The 19,762-nt window shown below is 36.4% G+C and overlaps 2 protein-coding genes across 2 annotated transcripts; both read right to left on the bottom strand.

The window, feature by feature from the left end:
• Positions 1-1,714: 1,714 nt before the first annotated feature.
• LOC137397465 (uncharacterized) lies at positions 1,715-3,017 on the bottom strand. Its single transcript, XM_068083753.1, has 2 exons — positions 2,802-3,017; positions 1,715-1,844 (listed from the first exon to the last, which is right to left on the bottom strand). Exons 1-2 carry the CDS (start codon positions 3,015-3,017, stop codon positions 1,725-1,727), a joined length of 336 nt encoding a protein of 111 aa, XP_067939854.1. The 3' UTR covers positions 1,715-1,724.
• Positions 3,018-5,689: 2,672 nt separating this feature from the next.
• LOC137396507 (nicotinamide/nicotinic acid mononucleotide adenylyltransferase 1-like) lies at positions 5,690-19,574 on the bottom strand. The gene is made up of 7 exons (XM_068082810.1): positions 19,269-19,574; positions 14,820-14,908; positions 13,420-13,487; positions 12,725-12,879; positions 11,907-12,019; positions 8,061-8,221; positions 5,690-6,437 (listed from the first exon to the last, which is right to left on the bottom strand). Exons 1-7 carry the CDS (start codon positions 19,351-19,353, stop codon positions 6,311-6,313), a joined length of 798 nt encoding a protein of 265 aa, XP_067938911.1. The 5' UTR covers positions 19,354-19,574; the 3' UTR covers positions 5,690-6,310.
• Between the last annotated feature and the right edge of the window lie 188 nt (positions 19,575-19,762).

Genomic DNA, 19,762 nt, shown 5'->3' with positions numbered 1-19,762 from the left:
GTGCACATGTTTCATAGAATAAACAGCTTAAGCAGGAGTTGGCCGCTCTCGCTAAAATTCATATCAACACTAGCGTAGACTAGTGTTATCAAATGTTGCATTGTTTATCTTAGTGCTGACTATTTGTACTAGTGTGTTAAAATGACCTCCTGTGATCTGCTTGCTATAAATCAGTAACTATGGTGAACTAGGTCAAGGTTGAGCTTGCTTGAAACAGTATGCTGTCTCAGACCTGTTTACAGTGCCTTAGCTAATCTCAAGAGATCAAGAGACTTTCACAATCTCATCTGCTACTCTATTCCAATTGTAGAGAATATGTATATTCTAGTGAAACCCCATTAATGCAGACGCAGTCAAAGGAATTCTTTAGTAAAAATGAAGAAAGTGAACGGCTAGCAGTTCTGTTACACTTTAATAAAAGCTCTAATACTGTTAATCTATAGGGCTAAACATGATTGTGATAAGAGTTAATTGCGTTATTGTTGCATTAGCAACAGCTGTTGATATACCATAAGTACCACAGTAACTACTGCGTATAGATATAAAAAATGTCAGAGCTGAATATAGACAGGCTGGTATCTCAGACATTATAAAGTAGAGTGGCAGAAGTTATAACAGCAGTTGTAATATTTGTCTGGAAAACATGCAGAGAAAAATACACAAGAAGAATGTTTGATGTGAGCTGAGAAGTATAAAATTCTGTGTACTTTTAGAAAGCTTTAGCTAAAATAGTATATATTCAAAACTTAATTTATTCACACTATAATTATTATTCACACTTCAACAGTTGCTACATTTTGTGATAGGTTCTAGTAAATTTGGAGCAGAGGTCCAAATAAATGTAAGGAATGAGGTTTAAAAACTTTAATAGAAACTTCAAATCTCTAAGCCTTTCATTTGGTCACCCAACTTTTCCCTGCTGTCAAAATATTTTCGAAGAGTCGCTGTCTGATTCGGTCATGCTGCAGTCTTGCTCTTTTGGAGGGTGCTTCTAGTTTTGGGCAACAGAAATGGTACATCAAAACTATTTTTACTTGTCTACCCCTTGTCATATAATGATTATTGTTACAGGTTTCATTTCCTCTCTGTCATGAGATGGAATCTGGTACAGCAAAAAACCAAAAATCACTTCAACATTCCCATGCAGTTTTATAGAATAAACTAAATGAATGCCAGAGGCAAATTGATAGAACTCATGGCACACGATTGCTAATAACCGATATACTATCACACTCAAGCCACAACCGTATGCTGTCTTAGCCAGCCGCATTGACGGACTGCAAGACACACCCAGCTAGCAGCAATACTTATAATTATATTGTTACATTTTATTCAACATTTCCTAACTACCCAACTCGTTTATGCTCATTCCATTTCTATACTTAACAAATCCATTTGGCTAAAAAAACTCGCTGTTTTACAAATATAATTGTGCTCACAAAGTAAATGGTTGTAAATTTTAACTATATTTTAATGGATAATAATATTAAAAAATAGTGTACATATTGATATCTAAAAGTATCAATTCAATAATATTGCAATTTAATTATAATAGATTTATATTAAATAAGTTTGCCATCACAGAGTTCGAGGAGAGTGAAAACTGGGTGACCAGTTACAAATACGTGTAGGCCTACTAAAGCTGACACAAGTGTGTGGAAAGGTTCTTTATTCGCGTTACTTGTAGAAGCTTTCTTATAGCAAGTTTTTGTTAGTGAATGAGGTCAATTGTAGCCTTTCCATGCATACGAGTTTACAGGACCCATCTCTCTGTAAATCGAGTTCCGTTGAGTTCTGTTTGTGTCTGGAGCTTTTTTGCCGCCATCTTCAGTCAATCTACTCACCTAAAAATCAATTTTTAATTCAAACTAGATGAAACAAACACAGACTTATATGAAGCGATGACCCATTTACTGCTGCCATCTACGTTGCTATGTCAAATTTCGAATACTGCAAAACATACAGAAACTAAACGTTCATGATTGGGGTGTAAAATGGATATTATTGTTTGTTTACATAGGTTCTGACACTGTTTGCTAAGGGAGGAAATGCCGTCTATACAAGTACAATGACTCTGATTGAAAATCAACCCAAGATTTCACGCACACAAAACCGAACTTCATGTAAAACAAAAGAAACACTCAGATAAAATTACCTTTTTGTTAAAAAGAAGACAGCTCCAATTTCATGTCAGCAAGTGATTTTGTTACATTTAAAATTCCTACTATTGTTATCTTTCCTTATTAAAAACAACAGTTTTTCAACACTGTTTTGTTGATTTTAATCGTTCATAATATATTTTATAAAACCGTTGCCACACTCTATAAAAATGTTTAATAATAAAAAAGCATCGGAATATTCAGTTTGTGAGAGAGGCCTAGGTCATAATAAAATTCTAATGAACCTTTTAAAGGTTTTTAATATTTTAAAAATTTAAATCAGGGGTGAGTAAATAGAATAATATCTGAAAATTCTTATATTTTCATTTGTTTTTTGGTATAGCCTTCTTGCTTGCTGTCACTGTACAACCATGATAGCAATTGAACATGCTCTGAATAACTAATGAGTTCAAACCGGCTAATTTGAGATATCCATTAACCATAATAGATAAATAGGCGTATCATGGTTTAAACTATCATGGAAGCTTGACCTTGTCAGTAGATCATAGTGTACAATCAACTCTGTACAATTGAGATGTTTAACCTTGAGTTAACTTTGTACAATCACTGCTTATATTAAAACTGTGAGACCTTTGATGAAACAATGATGACCATAAACATACCATATTGAAAGAGTCTTACCATGGTTTCTATTTGTGAAGAGCTCATTGGTCTACCTTGATGTCTATGGTATTCCCTTTCACGATAAGATTTTGTAGTGTACAGTCTGTTCATACTCTGTTCTAGTTCAAACTTAGTCATCTTCTGATAACCCATTCCAAAACTTGGTTTCAGTATTGTTCCCCAGGGCTGCTTTGAGCTTTCCGGTCGAACAGATGAACGTATGGTTGTCGCCATCTCAGAATCTTTTCTATTACCTCTATAAAAACCTCTATTATCTTTTTATTATCCTCTAAAACCTTTCTATTACCTCTATAAGTTCTCATATGCTTTTTGAATGGAGGTCAATAAGCAATAATTCATGCGACTTATGGTATCAAAGAAACTTTATTTAACTGTGAATAGCTCTTTGGCAGACTAAATTAGAAATGAGGCACTATTTTAGAGCTATCATATGTACATTAATGCATGAGCTACCATTTGCATGCACTACATAGTTCAAGCAAATGACAGCTCATACAGTAGCATAGTGCACTACATAGTGCATTATGTATGCACTACAATGCATGCATTACATAGCGCATGCAATCAGTGCCTATTGTATGCAACCAGATGGTAGAGCTGGGTGCCTTCTTAGTGGCACGTCAACAGATGCCTGTTATATATCACCTAAGCTCTAGCCTAGCAGTACTAGTAAAATGTTCCCATGTATATGTGAAAACCCTAAGCTTTGCACAGGTATAGCTATGCTATACCTACATGAAGTTATAGTGCTGCATTTTAAAGATAGCCTATGGTGCAAGTAAGTCAATCTTCCACAGTTCCCATGCAAAATAGTCTGTCTAGGACATGACATCAAGCCCCACATCTTTCACTCACTTCCACTCACTGTTCTACTAGTAAATACTTCTTACTATCTTTCACTCATTGATGTACCTACACTTACAAGACATACTCTTTCACTCACTGGTCTACCTGTACCTACAAGACATATTCTTTCACTAATTGATGTACCTACACTTACAAGACATACTCATTCACTAACCCTGCCTTGGCACTGAATCTGTGCCTATAGTTCATCACTCGTTACGCCCTACACTTGCTAACATACTTACATCCTCACTGATGCCCTGGCACTTACATACCATATCCTGCTACTTACCTCCGCTCTGAATGTGTCAGCACTGAGCAGCAGTCCCTTACTCACGTGTACTCTGTAGTGTACCTGTATTTATGAGACAGAGTGTCTGCGTATTGATTGGCGCCGACTTCATACTGCATGGCTTTGAACAAATTTATTTGCTAAACCAAATTAAATCTGTATTGACTTCTCAAACATAAAGCCAAATGAAGGAATGGCGGCTTAGCGTTTGATCAGGAAGCTATTGTTCTTTAACATAAAAGCCATTTATTATGATTGGTTAAAGTGGGGGTCATTAAAATATTCGTGATCAGATTAATATAAAGCCATTACTCGTTCCGAAAGTCTGTGAAACAAAAATATTACAAAGGTATTAGCTGAACCCGTACATTGATAAAGAGCTGACATACGCAAGTATCTTTTATTAAGAATTATTGTATCATTTCTATACATATAATATATAGTCTTTGTAGCTGCCTTATAACAAAAATTGTTTTAACAGCCTAATTTACTCAAATGGTGCTGATAGAAAATCATGTGAAATTTGAACTAGCTCGTGTTCTCTCTAAAATATATCACAAATGTAAATTCAGGAGGACAGACCAGCGGCTATATTTATGTTTTGCATTCCTCAACATAGAGGTTGTCTTATGTCTATAACTTCATGCATAGACACTAAATTAATTCCATTAATTACATGCAATCATTCATGCAGGTTACAAGGATATTAACTTCTGTGAAACTTCATTTTTATAAGGCATTTTTAATCAAAATAAACTTTGACAATGACAACTCTGTCAAACGCTTTTGTCAATTTTACACACAACATATTTTTCTTGCAACATTTTATGGCAAATAATAGGAATGTTTATCTCCAGAAATGACCCCGCTTTTCTGTGAGTCTCATCGGATGGTGTATTAAAATGGGAACACCAGTTTAATCTCATTGTTTCTCGGCTGGCTGGGAATGTTCTTCTGTTCAGACTTGTGTATATAACTCATTGTAACTCCCAGTTATATCAAATGAATTCGCTCAAGGAAATGTAGTGTTGGTAAGTCTATGACTAGACCTCATACTCTTTGTACTACAAACTTCAACCAATTCCAGTGTAAGACGATTAACTCATAATTTTACAATTCACTCTGACTAGAAAGCAGACATCACCATTATGTAATGTTATACAAATTGGAAACAATATGACACAAATATTCATTTCTTTATACTAATCTATATCCATATATAAATCTCAGTGTTTGTATTTTTTGTTAACCCCTGTGTTCATTAACAGCAATTAAAATCTAGATATGATAACTTCGTCCACCACCAGATTTGATCTTGGGACCTATGCTACAAAGAATGCAATGGATTAATTGGGCAAATAGCCATTACATTGGTTAAGATACGCTTAAAGCACTTGCTTGGGATTAATGACTAGCACTGTTGACCTTTACACCGTGTAACGATTGTTAAGCTGGTCCAAAACATGGGTATTGTTTTAGTAAAGATTTAGCTTTCCAGGGAAATTACTTAAATTCATTACATAATTTAATTATTCTATTACGTACTTATGCAGTGCTGGGCATTCAACTAGCCTTTACTATAATGAGAGTCGTGTCCACCTTTCCAATGCCATGGTTGTGAGTTAGTATGAATGATTGAATCGAATGGGTTTCAAACTCTCAACTTTCAGCATGGTACCGCCCATTGGATTTGTAGAATAATCGCACAAATATTTAACAGACAAGACTGGCGGAGTTGTAAAAATTGTATAAAATTAATAATTTCAGCATTAAAACAGTAGCTGCAACATCAGCTACAAGTCTGTGCCTTTCTGCCCTAGTCAACAGAGTTAACTCAACACACAAAGTCCTTACGAATATCAATGCTTGTGTCATTCTTGTTATTCCCATTAATAAATTGTAACGTCATCGAGAGACGTGCTTATGAAAACCAGGCAGCGATTTACTAATTATTGAGCTGCTGCCAAACAATGCAAAATACTATACTCAACAGTCTGCCACCAACAAACCACATGAAATGCCTTCAAATTTTCAAACAAAAACTTATGAAAAACCTGAACACAACTGTGTAAGAAATACTGATTATCAAAATTTTATAGGTTACTAATTGAGCAATTTCAAATCACCAAACAGCCCATTGAAAGAGCAAACAATATTTCAAAGATTAGCCTAGTCTACATACATAGCTGATGGAGATACCATGCCCTGTAACAGCCATGCGATGTGCTGAATATAGTAGAAGTGGTGCCTCTCAAGATTGGGCATTCCAACAAACAGTTACGTAAAGTGCGATCGTACGTAGATACGAGGCAGTGAGCGCTGGTAAAGTCAGGGCCTCTCTGGCAGTGTCAGCACCTTTCTGGTAAAGTCAACTGCTTTCTGGAAACAAATTTCCGGGCTGATATTGAGAATTGTAGAGCTTATGTTTCTGAATGTAGTCTATGACGGCGTCTGGTGTAAGGTATTTTACACTCTCGTTCCTCTTTATAGCCCTCCTGTACAGATACAGAAGTCTCAGTAAGATAGCAGCACGATTGATATTTCAACTTTGTAAACAAGAATATGAAGCTATAACAGCGGAAAATGATGAGCTTTGCTCAGAGCTATAGACATTCCTATAATTCTAAGTTTTCAAATTCATACGTGCTTTCTCATGCTCATGAGCAACATTCACCACTTGACCAGCAGAAGAGAACATAAACATATATTGGCAAAAATACAATTCTAGCCTTTATTTGAACGTCACCTCTAACAAAGCGCCACTCTAAGAAAAGGGTTGAAAAAGAGAGCGCCATGGCGTTCAAATAGAGGTTTGATGGCCTATGTATTGGTTATGGCAATCCAGCTACAAAGCACTGTAAGAGGGCAGCGTTAGACATTTTAACCTGCCAAGAATATAAACTTTGACAAGCACCTACTAGACAGTCAATGAATGACAGAAACAGTTTTGCTTATAGGTAACTTTCCTGTCACCCAACTTCATAAAGTTGTTTTTTCATGATGGATTTATTTACATGCCATATAGCTAGTCTTATCGATACTTTGTGAGAAAAATTTTCTCAGCAGTTTCCGCTACAAATGATCTTTATTTAAACGATGAGACGCATGAGACTCTGACGACTGACACTATTCAAACGCTTTATAATCCTGGCTATAGAGGTCGATGTTCTGTAGCAATGAAAGGTACTTCAGAAGGCATTGGCACTAGATTGAATTGGCTTGTCTAGATTCAAAATGCTTTTGTAACGCTATACATATACTATAAAGCTGGTTAATCCGTTAGCAACGAGCGCTTGCTTTATGTTGTCGAAAGTTACTAGCGACAAGAAGCTAGTCACTAATTATTTCTAGTCATTCTAAAAAAAGGATAACCAAAAACAGCTTAAAAAACTCAGTTTAGTTGGTCAATCAGCATAGGAATATCGAACAGCATTTTATAGGAAGTAAAGGAGAGAAAACCCCAGCAATATTAATCATTCACATCAACTAATTCAATTAGGTTTAGCTGGAGTTAAAAAATGAGGTGCATTGATCGACCTTGAATAAACTGTTATCTGAGCATGACAGACTGCACATTTCTACAAGGCGGTTTCTGCTCCACCTGGTTCTCTATCATATCTGCCAAGAGGATCTTTAGGCACATGCCCACACAACCACAAAGCCCAGGTGCATTTTACCCACAGTCACCTGACATCAGTAATAATTTAGGGTTGTTTTGCTGCCTCTGGTTCTGGTCAGCTTCAAGTTATTGATGGGACTATTAATTCAGCAAAGTACTGTAAATGAAAATGCTGCCATCGACCATTGGATAAATCTTCAAAAACAATGGAACAATGGATATCTCAGCAAGTTCAAAGCAGTCCATTATTTTTAATACCATTGTATATCTCGGGTTAGAAACTCTGGTTTCTTGGTTGATATACTACTAAGTCAGTCTTAGGATAGCGAGGTATTGATATGATAGGTCGATATACGTCAAAGCTAGTCTTAGAATAGCTAGATATTGATATGATTGGTCGATACATTTCTAAATCGGTCTTTGCGTAGCTAAGTATTGATATAATTGGTCGACATACTTCTAAACGAGTCTTATGATAGCTAGGTATTGATATGCTCACCTCATCTTAGTAGAGGACAGATCATCTCCTATCATATCATAAACAATGTCTATGTTATGCGTGTACTTGGATAGCATGTCACTCTCATATATGTACTTTTGTGGATTACTTCCTTCCCGTACTATTACCACCATTCCAAAGTCTCGTGCAATGCTCTCCATCTGTCAAAGAATGTAAGGGTTTGAAATACTTCTCACCAGGCCAATCAACAGCTACCAACAGCTACCGTGGTATTATAGTTCAGTGGAAACCAGTTTGTTCAAAGTTCTCCAATTGACAATGTGTCAAACCTGACAATCTCTAGCAGGTATAAAGCTACCAAATCACAAAAAACAATCTCAGACAAGCCAAGTATGTTGTAAATGCTCTGTAGCCATACATAATGTGCGGCCATACAGAATATTGATTATGCACATGCACAAGGAGTAAATCTATGACTTCTATCTTTAGTGTAGTAAGTCTATGAAGGGAGACAGCTTTATGGTAACCTGGGCATGGCTCTCGTGGGGGATTGGGAGAGAGAGCCTGGGACACATAACAACACGCGGGGAAGACAACTCTAAAAGTCGACTTCTGCAGTCGCTAATATCACAATCGATATTTCCAAAGGAGTATCATGTGACGGTCTTATTTATGATCTACGCGAGTATTATGTATTATTTTTAATCTGAATTGGCAGCAAACAAACGCTGGTTAGTAAGTATGAAATGTTGGTTGCATAATAAATCAATCCCGGGAGTTATATTATTTCATATATTCAATTAATTGTTTTGATTTAAGCATAACAAAAAATTAAATCAATTAAATGAAAAAAATCACAATAAAAATACAAACATAGCAAACGTATAGCAATAGAACAACAAAAATGAATTGCAAGCTGCTAGTAAAGAAAAGTTTATCTAGTAAAAAGTAATTTCAGTTTTATTTTACTCGCGAGTATTATGATTACTCGCGACAGTTATTATGAACAACTCGGACCTACCACTGCAAAACGGTGCCATCTGAAAGCAAATACTCTTTCCGAGGCCAGTAGAAAGAACTATAAATTGGTCAGAACCTGCGATAATAAGTTGTGAAGCTTGACACTGTTCTGATCTCAGTGTGACTATGTCTAGCTTTGATAGTAATTTTGAAACGCTCCATTTTTTGATCAGTATATGAAATGAAACTGCTAACGTGAAAACGCAAGAGAATAGTAACCTATGGTTTTTATCATTTTATTATCAAACGGGGTACTACGTAACCACCCAGCCTATCAAAAACATTGGACCTTTTACTAGATCAAGTCACGTGACCATGACGATAGGTTCTTAAACCCGCCACATCTAATACATCGTGAGATCTGAAATTAATGACACGCTTCCATTAGTATCAGTCTGAGCGTCATATGTAACATATGTCGCTAGTTTTGCAGAAGTTATCTTACCTTTTTTTCGCTATGTGTCCCAGGCTCTCTCTCCCAATCCCCTACGAGAGCCATGCCCAGGCTAGATTTATGGTAAGCTGAACCAATACCGTAAGCATATCAAGAGTAGCTCCATGGTTTTTATTCTTTATTTTGTAAGGAAATGAAAAGCATATCTATGATTTTTATTCTCTATTTTATAAAGATACTGGCCAAATGCTCAGCATTATACGGGTATTAAAAACCAGCTTATAAACAGTGACGGGTAATGTAGTTGCCTGGCACTTGCCATGAGCCTGGCATATTGCTAATGACTAATTTGAGTAAGCTATGATTTGAATTGCTAAACTTACAAATAAAAACCGTGAGAGCAAGCTTTAGTGACATTGGGTAACACCGAGAGCTCTGCATATTTTAACCGAAATAATGGCTCATATCGCCCAATGAATCCATTGCATCTAACGTAGCTTAATTGGTTAGGTTATCACCTGATGAATGGGAGGTTCTGAGATCAAACTCAACATGGCACAGATATTTCATGCCTAGATTTTAATAGCTATAGCTGAAAATACCGAACGACAGACTTTGAGATTTATATATAGATGGAAAGGTGTTTCGATGGTTTTTATTTCGAAGGAGGATCCATATATCGATGGTTTTTATTCTCAATTTTATACGGATATGAAAAGTATATCTATGGTTTTTATTCCCAAATTTATACAAATCTGAAAAGTATATCTATGGTTTTTATTCCCAATTTTATCAGAATATAAAAAGTATATCTATGGTTTTTATTCCCAATTTTATATGGATATGAAGAGTACATCTATGATTTTTAACCCAACTTTATAAGGACATGAAGAGTATATCTATGGTTTTCATTCTCTATTTTTATGAGGATATGAAAAGTTGATCTATGGTTTAACCCATGACAAACCTCTACTTATGATCGACTCTGTATTTGATTTTTCGATAACCAAAGTAATATTTGAGCAAATATTGTCTCGCCATACCAAGTAAATTTTAACTTACATCAGAAATTGCTTCAAGCATTACAGTTTTGTAGACGAAATTAAAAATGCTGATACCAATTAACAATCAAATGAAAAGTAATAAAACTATATCAAGTAAATTGATGTAAACTACTGTATATCTAGTGTAAGCTCCGTTGCACTTATTTGTCACTACAACTGACCCTACGCAATGCCAAGCCTTTGCTCTGGTCAACAATAAAAAACCTTTTATTTTTCATTTAGTTTTTAAATATAGGCTAGTTTAGATCCTTACATTTAGTTTCTCACATAGTTTTCCAAAATTCATGTGTAAATTACTTGAAGTATTTAACCTTTTTAAGGTCTGAAAAAAAAAAAATATTTCCATAAAATTATCTGCTTTAACAAGTAATGATTTTGTCATGCAAAACAAAAATCAGAATGGACTAGCTTGATATGTTAAAGGTTGACTTGCAACAAAATTCACATTACGGTTATTTGGTATCAAAAGATTCACCATGTCTTACTCTGCTGTGTTGTAGGTGCAAAATATGTGGAAATGTGATAAAAGCTCTTAAAAGCTACAAAATGAACAGTTAATCGCAGTCACACGAGATTGCCGTAGTTTGGAATCTCTTTCCAAAACGGCTCAAATGGGACGTAGTTGTACAAGATGGCTTCTGTTTACATTTTCACGCAAACTCATTTGTCGAAATATTTTTACAAATATACTTCACGCATTCAATAAAACCATGTCTATTGTTCTTACGCGTCTATTTCATCGTCATTGTAATGCTGTCACATTCAGCACTGATATCCTATAACCTACCGTAAAAATTCGTTTAAATTTTCAACCTTAGCTCGAATGAGTACATATCATTGTCTGATAATCATGGCGAGCCTGTTGGTCACTTGTGATAATCGAAAAATGCTGCAGAAATTAATCACGAAGTATGGGTCACATGATCAGATTACAATTAGACGATTAGACCAAGCCGAAACAAACTGTGAAGTAGCGAGCATCTATATTTGATACGGGGTCTTCGGTAAAACTGAAGTGTTGGTCATAAACTAGTGCTACGAGAAGTTTTATATTGAGCCTTTTATTGGCCTTTCAATTTACGTCAGAATATACGTGACAAAACAATAACCAAATGTAATGACTACGTCAGAGAAATAAAGATATTCCAATCTACGGCGGCTTTTCGTTTTTGAGCTTTTAAGAGCTCGTAATCACATTTCCACATATTTTGCACCTACAACACAGCAAAGTAAGACAGTGAATCTTTTGATACCAAATAACTGTAATAAGAATTTTGTTGCAAGTCAAACTTTAAGGTTTGACTGTATCCAAATGACTGCACAATTGGCTGCAACAAGTTTTGCCAAATGAATAAGTTGCTGCCGCTCAAAGAAATATTTAGAAGACTGACAGCAAGGGCTACTCACATGATCTGTAGCCCAAAGTTCCGGCACTGAGAAGGACTCCAACACATCACCTCCGATAAGTAGTCGCACCTGAGTTTCACTCGACAGCACATCTAATTTTGCATTTTCCTCGCCTGAATGCAACCAAACAGACACAATTAGCTCGACAAGGCATAATTAGAGCCTCACGATGTGGCGATTTAATTGCTTGGTGGCAATTTTAAGGTACAAGATTTGAAAATTGCTACCAATTAAAGTGATATCACCAATCGTATATATAAACGATATAATAGTGCAATGGCGATTTATCTCGTCTCTAACGATTTTTAGAGTGAGTGATACTGGAACTGAAACGCATGTATAGTTCTATAATAAGTTATAGTTCTATAATAAGCTCATTTCATGGCCTTTTACACACACAGGAATTCATGAAATAAATGTTTCTAATTATCATGTAGGCAAAACAGCTTCGCTTTAAATCTAAATATACAAAAAATATTAACACGAATTTTAAGTTATTTTACATAGTAATAATATCGTGATATATCGTGAATCGTCCATTTGCAATATCGAATCGCTTGATGATTTTGGGAAATCATGAAGCTCAAAGCAGAACTCTAACTAGATACACGTATTTGTATCATATATTGATGGTAACGTAAAGATGTAGTCAGTATTCAAAAGAGTTTAGAGTGCTTCCCCCTAAATCTCTAGCAAAATGCAACAAATAGGCATCAGTCAGAAAGGACACATACAATCACACGAGCAACATGCCATGTGGTATTCGCAATATAATGAAAAACATTTAAATCGCTACAACATTTGGTGGAGTAACTAACTTTGCCTTCGGCGTTTGGACTGTGGTTCCTCACTGACAGTCTTAAGCTCTTGCCCTATCACAGACAGAGAGCCTGAGGCTATCCTTTCCCTGAGATTGCATAAGGCTATCTGTGTTGGTGTCCAACCAGACTGCTCCATTTCCCAAGAGTCCACACTAAAATAAGCAACAAAATAGTATGCTTGCACATTCTTTTTCTTCTTTCCTAACTGTCTTTCATTACATTCCTCCCAAACCCTTTCCCATCTCCCCTTCCTCCTCACTCTCCCTCCCTCTCTATTTCTCTTCCTCACTCTCTCTATCCGTCTTTTTTCCTCTCCCTCTTCGTCACTCTCTCTCTTCATCCCCTTTTCTCCTTCACCAGTTCTTCCTTTTTCTCACTTTGTCTCAACATCTGCATTCCTCTCTCACCATCTCTCTTGCTCCTTCACCCTTTCCTCTTGTTTGTACTCTCAAACTGTTTCCCCTCTCTTACATTCCCCCAATTGTTTTGTTTCATTCACCCTCTTTGCCCTCTCTCTTTCATTGTTTTGTCCCTCGCTGTAACTACTGTCGCTACTGTAGCTAGTGTCCCCCACTCTCTTGATTGCTTCAACTTCTATCTATTGACACCTGTGGTCTAGTTATCTATTGTTTACTAATTCCTGATCAGCTTTCCTCTCATTTGGTTTCTATCACATTCTCTGACTAACTCACCAAAGCCATGGATTAGACTTAACAGCTAGTTTGGCCATTTCATATCTGTGGGTGGCTGGTAAGAGACCCTGCAACATACACACAATATGCAAACTAGGGTATTTGTTACTAATGCAATACCACACATCCAAACAAATATTTACACACAGTACTTGTAAGAAATTAAGAACTAGAAGTAAACGTACAGCTGCAGAAAAATACTTTTGGAGATTGCAAGAGAAAATAACACCAAGCCTTAGGTATTGGATCCAAAACTCATGTTATCTTCAGAAACACAATGTGCAAACGCAAATAATGATATAACTAAAAAAAGCATATGTACCAACATTACAAGAACATATTTGCGAAGACCAGTTACTGAGTGTGTAACAGCTAGCTGACCTGCTTAATATTTAACTAATTGATAGAAAACAATTCTGAACATGTGATACTGCCATCGCAGCGTTTAACCTTAAAGGTTGGCTTGCAACAAAATTCACATTACAGTTATTTGGTATCAAAAGATTCACCATGTCTTACTCTGTTGTGTTGTAAGTGCGAAATATGTGGAAATGTGATTACAAGCTCTTAAAAGCTCAAAAACGAAAAGCTGCCGTAGATTGGAATCTCTTTACTTCGATGACGTAACCACGAAATTTGGTTATCGTCTTGTCACGAATATTCTCACGTGAATTGAAAGGCCAATACAAAGCTCAATATAAAACTTATTGTAGCACTAGTTTATGACAAACACTTCGGGTTTTACCGAAGACCCCGTATCAAATATAGATGCTCGCTACTTTACAGTTTTGTTTCGGCATTATTCAATCGTCAAGTCGTAATCTGATCATGTGATCCAATACTTCGCAAATAATTTTTGCAGCACTTTTCGATTATCACAGGTGACCAACAGGCTCGTCATGATTATCAGACAATGATATGTACTCGATATGATATGATTCGAAGTAAGGTTAAAAAGTTTAACGATTTTTTACGGTAAGTTATAAGATATCAGTGCTCAAAGTGACAGCATTACGATGACGATAAAATAGACGCGCAAGATCAATAGACATAGTTTTATTGAATGCGTGAAGTATATTTGTGAAAATATTTCGACGAATAAGGTTGCAAGAAAGTGTAAAGAGAAACCATCTCTCACAACTACATCACATTTGAGCCGTTTTGGAAAGGGAATCCAAACTACGGCGGTCTCGTGTGGCTGCGATTTTCTGTTCGTTTTTGAGCTTTTAAGAGCTTGTAATCACCTTTCCACATATTTTGCAACTACAACACAACAGAGTAAGACATGGTGAATCTTTTCATATCAATTAACGGTAATGTGAATTTTGTTGCAAGTCAACCTTTAAGTGACAGACAAATGCAGTGGCAAGATTTTCCTTTTGAATGACATAGAGACTTACTGGCTTATTATATTTGTCGTGCGCTGGAGAGAAGATGCCTTTTATCACTTTATATTTACCAGTCTTGTGGAGTGCATCTCTAGCTAGCTCTAAAAATGGGAAAAGTATGCATGAGCAATGCAACACAACTGAGAAAGATCTGGGCTCTTTAAATTAACTTAAAGCACATAAATTACATAATTTTTTTATTATATATTTCAATACATCAGAGTCTTGGCTTTCGAATGAGCCTATATTCAATACACAAAGAATAATAGAACTATGAAAAACGGGGTGTCAAAAGTACATCCTGCAAAAAAAAACACTTGGTTCAGGTACTCAAAATGTGGCGTCATAATTCTCATTTAGCCTCAGGTCGTCGATCTCTTTCGCTGCTATTGAGGCTGCGTTTTTTTGCGACAATCGGTGCTGTTAAACCCGGAGAGCGCTAACAATAAACTAAGATTCTAGATAATCAACAATGCCCGCGATCGTGCTAACGCCCGATCAATACAAACACATTTTCTGGGTTAATTAATTATGCTTCAATAAATATACTGTCGTTGATAAAGGTAATGGAATCACATCGATTAAATTATGACCTGCGGTTGCGTCGCCCTTGGACTAAATGTCAATCGCACTTTCGCGAGATCACGCAATGCTTGAAATTAATTAATCTCAGTCGTCACCCTTAACATCGCATTAAAAATAAAGAGCTAGTGCATAATATCATCGAGAAAATATAGTATGGTTCTTGGAGTCTGAGGTACTTGTCATAGAAATAATATGTACATGGAAAACTAATGACACCGATTCCTTTGTCATCTTCATTGGTTCTCTGAAGTTGTCCTATCTTCGCCTGCCACTAGCGTCATTATCGTCACTTTCGTAGTTGATAAATAAGCGGTAAGAGTACACAACAACGAATATGAGAATTGTGACGTCACAATTTTCGATACTATGCCAGTAAACTTTTTCGCGGTAGAGCTCTGGGGAAATCCTATAAACACCAACCAATGCCTGTCTCACCATAGAAAACAATAGCTCATTCGAAAGCCAAGACTTTGATGTATTGAAATATACAATAAAAAAATTATATAATATATGTGCTTTAACTTTTTTAGACACAACTGCCTATCAATTAACACTTCTAATGATCACCAATCAAGCTCAATAGAGGTTACAACAGAGGTTAATCAACCATTCAATGTTTTCCCAACCGTTTAATTGATTATACTGATCGATTACACTGGATACAAAGGGATTCCCCTAAAACCCAGCTCAGTTGTTAGCAATCAAATACCAATTTCATAACAAAGAAAGATAGATTAATGACAAGGCTCAGATATTGACGATATTTGGATAAAATGTGTTTATAGTAAATCTGTTATTGTAAATGGTAAACCACTAGTTCTCGGTGAATTGGAATTTCGCGTTTACACTTCCTCGTTGTGGCTAAATAATTGTATAATACATGATATAGTAAAGTTGTACATAGCGTGTTTTATGCCAGCCAGCTAAACCTACTTCTTATTCTGCTTTCTGTGAGTCTATTCTTCGTTTTTTCGTGACGTCATTTTATCGTTGTCGGCCATCTTTATAGACAATTTTATCGTTAAAAACACGAAGCTTTTGGAACGATAATTTGAAAACGATGTTTTTGTTTGCAATTTTTTATTATAGTATCAAAACAACATCTAAAAGTACTAATAAATAAAAGAAAAACGATCGTTTTCTACAAATATGGCGGCTTTTTCGTGAACAAGCGCATGTGCAAACGACTTGATGACGTCAAAAAAACGATGGATTGTATTCATATATTCATATTATATTCATTTACATTCATATAATATTGTTGTCTTAGCTACCTTTGCACTAAATTGACAGCTGTGTCTTTATTATCACTTGTGGCTACATTGTCTCATTATGAAATGTTGGATTATTTTCCTTGTGTGATTAGCTCATTATTTTAGCTTTCTGGTGGATATGTGAAATTCATTTGAATACAAGTAGTCATTTTAGAAAGTCCATATTAAAGTTTACTTATCACAAGCTATTTCGGCAATGTTACAGTATGTCATTTAAATTGTCCGATTTGATGATTACAATTTAACCTATGAAGACAGCAACACCAGTGGGGAGTTTAGGTCTTGGATTAGTAAGCTTGAGCTGGTGGCTAAGTTACAGAAGATAGATGATCTAAAGTCATTCGTGCCATTGTTTCTAAATGGACCAGCATTTTCATTGTATAACCAGCTCTCAGAGGACATTAAAGGTGACTAGGCCAAGTTGAAGCAAGAACTGCTGACAGCATTTAGCATAAACTGTTACAGTGCTTACGATCAGTTACGAACAAAGTTTTGCAATAAGGTGAAACGGTGGATATATTCTTGACTGACTTGAGGAAGTTAGTAGATGCTATTGGTCAAAAGGAATCAAATCCACTTCCTAAATGTGCTTTCGTATCAGGACTGCCAGTAGACATAGCAAATCAACTCAAAGCTACAGCAGCAGTAGAAGAAATGAGTCTAGATATATGAACTAGTGGCTCGAGCTCGAACAATCCTTTCTTCTACAAACAGTGGTAATAGTTCTGCTTATGTGTGTAGCGCGACCATTCAAAAGGAGGTCAAGAACGCTGTGCAATGTCACTCTTGTTTAGGCTTTGGGTATATTTCAAGAGAGTGCCCTACTCGAAGAAAGTTTAGAGGCTATAATGGGCAACCTCGCTGCTATAACTGTCAGGTTATTGGACATGTTCAGAGACAGTGCCCCAACAAACAGGGAAATGAGAACAGGGGAGTATCTGCAACAGATTTTTGCCCGAGCAACCAGCAGTAAATATGGCGCTACCAATCATCACTATGACTGTGGATGGATTACCAGTAAAAACACTCATTGACAGTGGATGCCAGCAGTCTGTTTTATCAAGAATGGTAGTAATTAGATTGGAATTAGTTACTCGGAATCAGCAAAGGACATTCAGATGCCGCTGATGATTGGCATAGGTTGGCGACGGACATAACTCATCACAATGGTATTCCGTACCTAATAGTGATAGACTGTGGACCCAGTAGATATGCGATATGGCGGAAACTAAGAAATGAAACATCGCCGGCTGTTTCAGAGCAGTTAGAACACATATCTACTGAACGTGGCTCTCCTGCTGAACTACTGTCAGATAATGGACCATGGTTTAGAGCTTTGACACAAATGTAGAGCAAGTGGAATGTCGTGCAATTATTTAGTTGCGCATACAGGCCGTCTGGGAATGGCATCATTGAATGAAATCACAGAAATATTAAACGGATGTTGGCATGGTCAGGAGGCAGTGTGAACAAAATAGTTTACTGGTACAATAACTCGCCTAATTCAGATGGTGTTGTGCCATTTGAGAGACTACACAAATATAAGCCAAAGTACTTGAAAGCCTCAAAAAGTAAAAAATAATACCAGCTTGAACCCATATAAAATAGGCGATCATGTAGGTATATGTGAAACCAGGCAATGCTAAGAGTGCTTCAGTATGGAAACCAGGTATAATCACAGCTCTCGTCTCAAACACAGTAGTTAAAGTGAATAATATGTCTAAACATGTTAGAGACGTTAGGTTTGGCTGGCGTCCTGACTGTATAGATCAAGCGCAGCCAATGTTTATACATGCAGACTTAGACATTGGGAATGACAGTGAACAAAGTAATTCGTCTGATGGTGAACATAGCGAGCCTGATGATAACGAAAATGTTAATCGTCCAACACGTCCAGTTAGAACTCGGAAACCCCATCGTTGCAAGCAGACTTTTACATAACAGACTAGGTTGATCATAGAGATCAGGTGGGAATGTGGCTAAATAATTGTATATATTGCATGATATAGTAAAGTTGTAAATAGCATGTTTTATGCCGGCCAGCTAAACCTACTTTTTATTCTGCTTTCAGTGAGTCTATTGTATTCATGTAGGCTATTAGTATTATATAATATTGTTGTCTTAGCTACCTTTGCACTAAATTGACAGCTGTGTCTTTATTATCACTTGTGGCTACATTGTCTCATTATGGAATGTTGGATTATTTTCCTTGTGTGATTAGCTCATTATTTTAGCTTTCTGGTGGATATGTGAAATTCATTCGAATACAAGTAGTCATTGAAGAAAGTCCATACTAAAGTTTACTTATCACACTCGTAACCTTTGTACATTTCCAATTTGGTGGTTAGGGGATATCAATGTTTAAGAATGACTTGAAAGGTATCCAGTTTATAGGCGACTACAATAGGCTTGGTGACAAGTGATACAGAGTTTAGGTTAGAGAGGTGGTGGTCTCCATACCTATAACGGATCTACTATCACGTTAGTGTTTCCAGGCAGTTTAGGTCTTGCTAGTCAAGTTATCAAAGCTGTAACATACCCTTTCGTCAGTTATTATTCTTTAGGATGGCAAACAACTTGCATAAATAGGAATGTTACTCACCCATAATCCGCAAGTGTTTGTTTGTTATCGGATTAAAACAGCCTGCACAGTAGAGTACAACCGGTTTAGGCACGAAGCTAGCCATTGCAAGGCAAACGTGCAGACGCAAAACGTATTCCAGACGCTAGCACCTATGGATGTTTCCAACAACGAAGTTATTATTCTCGATGGAATTCTGAATAGGTAACAGTTTACGAAGGTGTAATTGGCAAATTGGTTTTAGCACTGCAAAATTTGTAGGGTTTGAAAGCTTTTTTAAATTCCGTCAAGTTTGCTGCAACGAATAATAGCGTAAATATTTAATACTGCAATAGCAACTACTATTAAAAAGCGGAAGTTTTGAAGGTTCTTTTTTGTTTAGTTGGCGTAGTAGTTATCTCCTCTTACAAATGCAAGCGCCGTCATAGTCTAATTAATTAAGGCGCACACAATTTTCAAAGGGAATCTCGTACTACAGTCTATGCATGAACATGTACATAGATTGTCCACCAACC

Source organism: Watersipora subatra, chromosome 5, assembly GCF_963576615.1.
Source record: "Watersipora subatra chromosome 5, tzWatSuba1.1, whole genome shotgun sequence".
NCBI lineage: Eukaryota > Metazoa > Bryozoa > Gymnolaemata > Cheilostomatida > Watersiporidae > Watersipora > Watersipora subatra.
This window is presented reverse-complemented; position numbering and strand designations above follow the sequence as displayed.

Coding starts and splice junctions, on each gene's coding strand:
- LOC137397465 (XM_068083753.1), bottom strand. CDS start 3,017: ATGGCGACAACCATACGTTCATCTGTTCGACCGGAAAGCTCAAAGCAG. Junction 1,845..2,801: donor CTTCACAAATAGAAACCATG/GTAAGACTCTTT, acceptor ATTGATTTTTAG/GTGAGTAGATTGACTGAAGA.
- LOC137396507 (XM_068082810.1), bottom strand. CDS start 19,353: ATGGCTAGCTTCGTGCCTAAACCGGTTGTACTCTACTGTGCAGGCTGT. Junction 12,020..12,724: donor GTCCAAACGCCGAAGGCAAA/GTTAGTTACTCC, acceptor GGTTGCATTCAG/GCGAGGAAAATGCAAAATTA. Junction 8,222..11,906: donor AACTTTGGGCTACAGATCAT/GTGAGTAGCCCT, acceptor ATTCTTTGACAG/ATGGAGAGCATTGCACGAGA.